The sequence below is a fragment of the Coenobita brevimanus genome, chromosome 60 (genome assembly GCF_032717465.1).
Source record: "Coenobita brevimanus isolate Jiangsu-jjx chromosome 60, ASM3271746v2, whole genome shotgun sequence".
In the NCBI taxonomy this organism is placed as follows: Eukaryota; Metazoa; Arthropoda; class Malacostraca; order Decapoda; family Coenobitidae; genus Coenobita; species Coenobita brevimanus.
This window is the reverse complement of record NC_137013.1, coordinates 3,452,416-3,462,292: the sequence shown is the minus strand read 5'-3', so window position 1 is coordinate 3,462,292 and position 9,877 is coordinate 3,452,416. Positions and strand designations below refer to the sequence as shown.

General features: G+C 42.1%; 1 protein-coding gene across 1 annotated transcript; it reads left to right on the top strand.

Annotated features, from left to right (window-relative positions):
• Positions 1–841: 841 nt before the first annotated feature.
• Positions 842–1,856, top strand: LOC145403175 (uncharacterized). The gene is made up of 3 exons (XM_080274992.1): positions 842–853; positions 1,187–1,261; positions 1,545–1,856. The coding sequence occupies exons 1-3, from the start codon at positions 842–844 to the stop codon at positions 1,854–1,856; spliced, it is 399 nt and encodes a 132-aa protein (XP_080131118.1).
• Positions 1,857–9,877: the final 8,021 nt, after the last annotated feature.

The window sequence follows — 9,877 nt, the reverse complement described above, 5'->3', positions numbered from 1 at the left end:
GTTTGGCCATGTGGAGAGGATGGAGGGTGAGAGACTGACGAAGAGAGTGTATGTGAGTGAGGTGGAGGGAGGAAGAGGGAGGGGGAGGCCGAGGATGAGATGAAGGGATGGGGTGGAGAGGTATATGAGAGAGGGGGGTGTGAGTTGGGAGCAGGGTAGTGAAATGGCGGAGGACAGGGCGACTTGGAGGCGATTTGTTTGTGGCCACCCCAAACGGGATTGAGGCGTCTGGCAATAGATAGATAGATAGATAGATAGATAACTTTAAATATAATATGAACTTTAAATGTATCATAATAACGTTACATGTTCTTTCCGCATGCAACCAAGCTCACTCATTACATCTAACTTTGTGTTTTACGTCTTACTAGGGATATGACTAAAGATGACACATTATTAAATCACAAGTAAAATACTGGCTTGCGTCCACAGGCCAGTTCAACTATAATTTTTTAAACAATTATGATTACTTATTAGAATAAATTTTGACATTATAAGCAGTTGCTAGAGAAATCACATGAAATATCTGCTGTTGCCTTACAGTCCAGCAACTTCAGGCATTCTCCAGCTGGATTCTCAAAACTATATCTTAAATAAGTACATTTTTAAAGTTCCGTCTACAGTTTCGCTAAATTTCCTCTAAACTGAAAAACCTACTATATGTCTTTTCACGCCATCCACTGTTGCTTAAAAATATAAATTCGAGAACACTGGGCGCCAACACTTGAGGAGGAAAAAAGGGAGGTGAGGAAATGGGGTGGAGATGCTGGCGGGTGAGGGTATATATTAGAACCCGAGCGGCGGCCTAGGCAGTTTAGTCTTGACACAGCTACACTTCACAATGAACACTAAGGTACAGCTGGGGATTGGAGCTTTTAGGAAGAACAAAATGGTGTCCTATGTTGTACCAGTGACCATACGGCATGCTGATAAAGTGCAGAGGAGACAAAGAGGAATCTAAGCAGCCGCAAATAGAAGTTTTTTTTTCTCTTCATACATACATACATACATATATATATATATATATATATATATATATATATATATATATATATATATATATATATATATATATATATATATATATATATATATATATATGAGGTCAGAGACAAGAAGAAGAAAACGTCCTTGTATCCTCATTTGGCCATGGCCATTATTAACTAATGTCCCTGTCCATCCTCAGATCCTCATCCTGCTGGGCCTGGCTGCCCTGGCTGCCGCCGACAGTGGTGAATTCCGTTACTATGGAAACTCAGGGGTGAGTCACAGTGGCAGTTTACCTGTGCAGGGGTTGACAGCTCTGTGTGTCAGGAAAACTGTAAATGATGTAATTTCACTTAGCTGGGTGCACTGTCATAGTGGTGAGATTAATTAGAATATAATTCAGTCTGCCATTAAGCTTGTAACCAAAGCAAAGAGAGGGAAAGGGAGAGAGAGAGAGAGAGATTGACCTCTTTGAAATACATCCTCATGTTGGAACCTCAGATATCCTTCATGCTAGCTATTAAAATGTCAAGTTCTTATACTTTCTCCTCTAACAGTCCCGCGAGTCCTTCGAGTCCAGCGAGGCCCAGTACAACTTCCAATGGGCTGTGGATGACGACTCTTCCGAGAACCACTACGGCCACCAGGAGGCCCGCGACGGTGACAACACCCAGGGGTCGTACTACGTGCTGCTTCCCGACGGTCGCCGCCAGACGGTGACCTACTACGTGGACGGTGACGATGGCTACATTGCTGACGTCAAGTACTCGGGTGAGGCCTCCTTCGACTCCGCATCCTTCGAGTCCCGTGAGGCTCCCCGCTACGCCCCTCCCCAGCGCCGCTACTATGACTCCAACGAGTCCAAGTAAACGGACTTAATATTTCCCAGATAAGAGATCAATGGACCAAGACCCAACACCAATGACCTGACCCACCTCCTCTCTCTGCCTACCAGGCGTTACTTTTCTAATTATTTATTCTCCAATCTCTTTCCTAATTTATTAAAACATATCTGCAAAATGAACGTGCTTCTTTTTTTAATCCAGTGATCTCTTACATCCACTTTATACATGCTTTTGTGTAGAATTGGTTCTAATTCATTCTCATTATACTTACACATGTTGCATACAATGTGAGAAGGAGTACTCTAAATACGATGAAGCGGTATGTATTTAGAAGGCAGTATATGAAAAGCAATGTGTTTGTTGTGGCTGTTGTTGCATAAAAACGCGAAGGAAGTTGAGGAGGTGTGTCTTTCACGCAACAGTCATCTCCGTTTCTTTCCATTTGTGGTGCATACGGCCTACCTGGTAACCACCCCTCCACCGCTTGAGAATGAAAGCAAAACTAGATAAGTAATTTTAAGTGAATGAATATATGTACACAGATTTAGTTAAACGTACCTAAGTGAATGAACTTACTACATACTAAGCAGTTGTGGAGAAAAAAAAAAAATCCAGAGCACTCTTCTTCCTTAATTTAAAAAAAAAAAAAAAATCAGAGTTTCATCCTAGTTCAGTGAATAACAGAAGAACTTACAGAGTGCCCTGGATCACCCTGCTATATCACAAAATTATTATTGTATTTTCAGTTAATTACTGATCGAACTGCAGCTATATCTATTACAGGAAATGTCCTCTGTGCACGACCTATTGCCTCTTTAGATGCAGCACCAACTATAGGAGCGACCCTATCCATCGGTCTCTCACAAACGATCCCGGAACAGGAAATGCTTCACTTGAGTAGATTTTAGTGAACTTAGCGACGACACACTACACCACACCACTCTACACCACACCATACTACATACCATACGACGAGGGTGATTATTAATCAAAAACCATTAACCAAGAGACCCTGAAGCTCCTGCATTCCAGTACTTTGTAACTTGTTGTAAACCTGGATCTGCTCGTCATTACATTTATTTCAGTAGGAACGGAGTGCTCAGAGATTCAGTATTTTGAAGTCGTTGAAATAGTGTAAGAAATTCGTGCTTATAATTGATAATATTTATAATGCTATATGTTTCCAGTGAACATGCTAAGATAAGTATAACATTCATGGCCATCAGTATGATATAACTTTTTTTTCTTAATTCTTGAAATGGGAAAAATCCAGAAAGTGGAATAGGGAGCAAATAAGTATATCTGTCAACAGCCTAGTGAGAAGAGTTTCACATCCATCCACTCGTCTCTCAAACCTGCGAAAAGTATCGGGCCAGGGAGAGAGTGGTAAGGTAAGTGAAAAAGAGGCAGGCTAAGTGAATGAGAGGCAGGGTGAGTGAGAGTTTAGTAGTGTGAGTGAGTGTGGTAAATGGAAAGAGAATGTGGAAGCGTTAGGTAGGGCATAGCATGGTGAATGAGAGTGTGGTAGGGTGCGTAATAATATGATAGGTGGAGGGTGACTATGGTGGTGAGAGTGTGGTCGGGTGAATAAGAGTATGGTAGTGAGTGTGGTAAGGTAACTGAGAGCGTAGTGAGATAAAGTGTGGTAGGATGAGGAAGGGTATAACAGGATGAGTGGAACTGGTAGGGGTGAGTGAGGGTGAACGAAAGTGTGGTAGGGTAAGGAAGTGTGTGATAGCATGCAAGGTGTGTGAAAGTGTGTTTCGATGAGCATGTGGCAGGTGAGGGAGGGCGTGGTAATGTAAATGAAGGCGTGGTAGGCTAGGGAAGACTGTGTGGTGAAGTATGGTAGGGTGAGCGAAAGCCAGTGAAAATCAGAATGGGGTAGGCGGGATAAAGGGAGGATGTAGAATGGAATGGAGTAAGTTTGAATTGGATAGGATGGAGTGGAGTGACGGAAAATGAGATAGGCGGGGGTGAGATGAGATGAGGTGATTTGGGGAAAGTGGAATGCGAATGGTTGGGGTGAGATGGGACGGGGAAGGACGGGAATGTAGGGAAGGAATGGGCAGGGAAAACGGTGGTACCAAACTCATCCGTGTGTTGAACAGATCAACGCTGGAATGGGCGGGAACGCAGAGAAATATTCATAGAAGATGTTAGCCATATTTTATACATAATTCTCTCAAACAGTAAATTGCAACCAGATTCTGTTTTCCTTGATTGTACATCTTCGCTTTAATATTTATTTCTAGGTTGGCTGTGATATGTTGGTAGATGTATGAGTAAAGATAAGATTGCAGGTTTAACACGTAATCCTAAATTTTGACTAAGCTCAAAAAAGTCTGTGAATATGATATTAAAAGTATAAGCAAAGAAAATGAGAAGGAAAGCATGCAAGAATAATGAGTAATATATATGGCAAGGACAAATGTTATTCAAGCGATTAAAGCAGCAATGCAGAAGAAAACCAAAGATCCAGAGATTAGAAAAGAATAGAAGAGCATAAATGGCAGGCGCGATTAAAGGCAGAGATCTGAAGAAGGGAAGTATCTAAGAGACCTGAAAATGGGGTATCTAAAAGGAATTAGATGCGAAAAAAAAAAAATGAATCCACTATTTACACTAAAACAAAGCAAACAAAAAATTTTCATCACCCTGCCTTATCCTCAGGTCGTGACTTCATTAAGATCCACAACGCTATCATTCATCTCTCCCCTCTCTCGTTGTTTAAAGAGTAATGTAATTTTACCCACCTTTGTACTAGATTACAAGTCTAGTTAGATAACATTCCTCATTTACACTTTGACCCTACCACAAAGTACCATATCTTGCCTTAACCCTACCACATTGTACCAAATCTCGCTTAACCTTTCCACACCGTACCAGATCTTGCCTATCGCATCGTACCACATCTGCCCTGATCATACCATACCGTACCATATCTTTCCCTACCGTATCATACTATATTATATCTTGCTTAAGCTTCAACATACCCAGTCTCAACTTTCTTAACCACATCTCCCACTACTTTTCTCACTATATCTTGCATTTACCTTACTCTAAAACATCTTCATTTATCTAAGTATGTCTTCCTCAGTGGCACTACATCTTACCTGCATCACGTCACCAAGTACCACACCGCAAAGTACAAAGACATATCTCACAGTTTCATTCCACACAATACCACACCTTGTTTCATAGTACCACATCACCTCTCACAGCACCACACCATGCCTCACACTACACACTATGTCTCACAGGTTTCACAGTACTCCAATACCACGTTATATCTCAGAGTACCACACCACGTTTCAGAACTACATCATGCCTCAAGTTATATCATGTCTCACAGTACCACACCACAGAGTACCACGCCATGACCAGTACAAAATGATCCAGTGTATCACAGTTGTACACTTTTCTTACACTACCGGTCCACAGAGAACCACGCATTGTTAAACGGTACCACACCATACCTCACAGTATAAAATCATACATTACCATACTAAGCCATACCATTCCACACAGTACTACATCTTGCCTTCCTGTGTGCCACTTCACAGTTTCACAGTTTGGCTCAGTATTACACCTTGCCTCACGCACTGCACTTCACTATACAAGAGTGGACATTCCCACGCCTTATGTTATATTACTACTAAATGTTCAACCAGTCAGCGCTGTCTTGCAAGCCTACAACTACAGTCTAAATATGCTTAAACTGCGCCTGAAGCCTGATTCACAAACTCACAACCATCTTCGTGTCGTAACCTATTTTTCTTTAAACAGGAACAACAGATATGGTAAGTCTCGCATTCTCCTTTTCTTGTTCTTCCTTAAAAAAATTAAAAGAAAATGTTTCGAAAGAGCATTCATCGTAAAATTATTATTGAATCTTTGCCCTGTAGATCACTGCCATTCCTGCCTCATCTGTCTGTACTATAACAACAGCTGTGCCCCTCTCTCTCTCTCTCTCTCTCTCTCTCTCTCTCTCTCTCTCTCTCTCTCTCTCTCTCTCTCTCTCTCTCTGCGTGTGCGTGTGAAAACTTGCAAGTCATCCTGCTAGTTCTCCAGGCTTGGTTTCTGGGTGGATAAGTTGGTTGGCAAATGGTAGGTGGGTGGACAGGCCGTGTTGGTGAGCTGGGTGGGTGGAGTGGGTCGGATGAGCGAAAAAGGTAAGGTTGCCGGGTGGGGTGGGTGGGCAGAGTGGGTAAAGTGGGTGGGGCAGGCACGGTGGGGTGGGTGGTGGATGAGTGTAGTGAGTGGGCATAGTGAATGGGATGGGTTGGGGTGGATCGAGTGGGTGGCGGGTTGGGTTTGTGGGTGGACTAGTGAATATTCTTTGTATGTGAGTTGGTGAGCGGGGTTTGTAGGTTGGTGGATAGGGTAGGATGGTGAGTAAGCTTTGTGGGTGGGTGGGTGGGTGGACTTTCTGGTGGATGGGTGTATGTATGGCCTCGTAGAGAGAAGGACAGAAGATGGGCCTATTACACAAAATGAATGGGTATATATATATGTATAGGTTGGTAGGTAGGCAGGTAGAGGGGTGGATGGGGAAAAAAATGGGTCCACTGGGAAATAGGTGTATGAGGCAAATGGGGCAATGATTGAAATACACCAGGTGGGGAAATGGGTCCATGGGGATACGTCCTTCATGTAAATGGTCTCAAGTTTAAATATAGGTCTGATGAGTAAAAAAAATAAAAAGAAAAATAAAAAGTCCATGGAGAAAATAGGTACAAGAAAGAAAATGGGGTCATGCAGGAACTTCATGTGTCCCTATGAGGAGGAAATAGGTCTAAGGTGAAATACAGATCAATGGAGAAAATGGGTATAAAGAAAAAAAAAAATGTTCTATGGGGAATGTAGGTCATTTGGGGAAGAAAGTCCATGGAGGGAAAAATCGTTCCAAGGGGAAATAGGTCCACGGAAGAAAATAAATCGAAGGGGATGAAAGTCCATGGATTAAAGCATGTCCATGGGGAAAATAAGTCCATGGGAGAAATAGGCCCATGGGTGAAGGCAAGTACATAGGGAAAAGATGTTTGGGTAGAGGACAGGTCCATATCGAAATACTGTAGGTTCATGGGAGATAATATGCCCAAGGGGGAAAGTAGGTCCAGGGAGGAAATTGCTCCAAGGGGGGAATTATGTCCATGAGGGGAAACGGGTGAATGGGGAAATATCCAACAGGAAGTGTAGACGAAAACTGTCTTATATGCTAGTAGTTCTGTGGCTGTTGTTAAGTAACCTCCATCTACTTGGCCGGGCAGATCGAATTACCGCAGGCAAGCAATCGTCCCTGCAGGGCTATCCTATACAGTGATCTGATATTCTTTTATGGTAGAATGAACATCATTTACCGCGAGGCACAGGGAAAACAGTGGAGGTTTGATTCGTGGATGAACGTCGCATTTGCGTCTCTCCACTCATCTAACAGGGACACTATAGCAGGCTCCACTGGTTACCATCCAGCTCTGTAAATGGCTTTCTGAGTTATAGAAAACCATTTGAGTAGTCACTCAGTGTAGAGTCACCTGAGGTGGGAAGACGTGTAATAAGATGTGACAGGAAGGATGGGAGAAAACAGAAAGAGAGAATTACAGGAACATAAAGGAAATGATAGAGGGGAAGAAACAAGTAGGCAGCGCTACACCAAGTCAGCGGGTGATGGGCGCCGCACCCACCACCAATATTTTCATGGTAAATTTACAGTAACATGGATTATCATTGCTTTTCATACATTACTCTTGCTATCTAAGGCACTTTAATTTTCTTTCCGATTACCGTTCATCCCCCATAGCTCATCATGTATAACCCTTGACTTGCAATGAACACTCCTCAGCTGAATAAAATCCCCTGAATTAGATGTGGTGAATTACGTTGCAAGAAATTCCCGGCCAAAATGCTAGTCGAAATTTTTAACCATTCTTCTGTGGTATTATAAACAAATTGCGTTAGCCGAAAGTAACAAGTTCCCACGTCCAGACCAACGGGAAAATATCAGAATGCATTGTTTCACTATTTAAACAACCTTCTGTCATTCAACCACGAGTTTCTTTTGCCCAACCACATGTCCACCCACCCTACTGCATTCTCATTTGTCCTACCACACTCCCCCTCGCCTCACCACACTTTCACTCATCCTGCAACACTCTCTCTCCTACTCTTCCTCAGCCTATCACCCTCTCACTCAAATTACCACATTCCCCCTGCCTACCGCACTCTCACACTCGACGAACTACACCCTCCCCTACCCAATCACACTCTCAGTCACCGTAATGCACTCACTACCATGCTATCACCCTATAATACTCTCATTCACCGTTGTACACCCTCCTTCACCAAACCACATTCTCACTGACCCTACATCACTCCCAGTATCACACACTTCCGCAGCTTACCACAGTTTCACCTACACTGCCACATTCTCCCTCCATCCACCATACTCTCTCTCACACCACCAAACTTTCACTTACCCTGTTACACTTACATTTAGCCTTCTGCATTTTCACGTACCTTACCAGACTTTATTTCCAACAATTTGAGATGGCTGGGAACACGAGTGGAATGACGTGTAATTCCTCTAACTAGGCTATTGATAGACTTCTTGCGTTACTGCCCCCTCTTCCACTTTTTAGATTACTTCCACCTCGCGAATTGGTGGGGAAATAAAGTTTGTATGATAATAATGAGGATAATTAGAGTAATTATATTTATCCTACCATGTTCATTATCAACAGCACAATTATAGGATTCTAATTATTACTCATTTATTAACGAGGTTTTAAAATGAAATCTACGACGTTTCTGATATTAACAAAATAAACAGAAAGTAGAGATCCACGTCAAGTATGTAGGGAAGTACTGGATGCGGGAGCGTGAGGGCCTTTTGGTTAATGCCCTTCTATTACTGACCTGCCTTGTCGAATGATTTTTTATTTTTTTTGTGTGTGGTGTGGTGGGTGTAGTGTGGTATCCCTAAAGCCGCTACAATCTTATAGACTGAAGCACCTTGTGTCTAACATTAGTGAAAAAAAAGGACAGGACCCTCCCAAAAACGCCACCTCATCTAAAAATACTAGACAGTGCATACAGTAACTATCTGATAATCAACGTAACTGTATTTTCGTCACTAATGGTCTGACATAATAGCTTGGTGATAGATATATTAAATTGTAGGAGAGCGGTCTGTTATATATTTCCTCTTTTACAAACATTATTTACATTTTTGAAGTTCATTTACTAAAGTACGCTCATTTATCATCCATTTAATATTTCCTTGTTCAGTTCTACTTTCCTTTTTTAGGTACCGCCTTCCAGATACATATTATTATCTTACTCTGCCAGAATCTCATTTCACAGAATATACACTATGTTGTCTGAGAGAGGTTGCCCTGGGAGTAGGCGCTGTAGACCATGAAGGTGGATGACTTGGGTAAACGAATGTGTGAGAAAATGAGATATGGATGGGAACTGAAAGTGAATCAAGCTGGATGGAAGGATTTTATACAGAAGGGTCTATGGAAAGGGTATTATATCCTTATTTTTTTCGTGGTAGAGTCATTGGATTGATTCTAGGTTGAATGGTAATATGAAATATGTGAGTGTGGATTTCAGTGCTTGTAAGTAGGAGTTGGGTTCCAGTAGCTTGAATGGTAAGTGAATGAGAGTGTGGCCCATTCACTTGCACGGCCTTTTGGTTATTTCCGCCATCTATCAGCCTTTTCTAGCCCTCTGGAATCCACCTCACCCCATCCTCAAAAGGGAAAAGAGGTCTCTAATGATGACGATGATGATGCTATAACTAGAAATAAAATATAATCAACTCCAAATAATGGTATATAAAAAGAAGTCAAAGATCGAAGGATTAAAACAGGAGACAAGTTTGTGTTGCAGAGATCTTTTAATAAATAAGAAAGGAGGTCGGACAATAAATAATTATGTAAGGAAAGTCTGGTAGGCATAGAGACGAGGTGGGCCAGGTCGTTGATGTTGGGTCTTGGTCCATTAGGAATCTTTTATCGTGGAAATATTAAGTCCGT

Excerpts from the sequence above, each read along its gene's own strand:
- LOC145403175 (XM_080274992.1), top strand. Across the intron at positions 1,262-1,544 it reads GTTACTATGGAAACTCAGGG|TCCCGCGAGTCCTTCGAGTC; the intron begins GTGAGTCACAGT and ends CTCCTCTAACAG.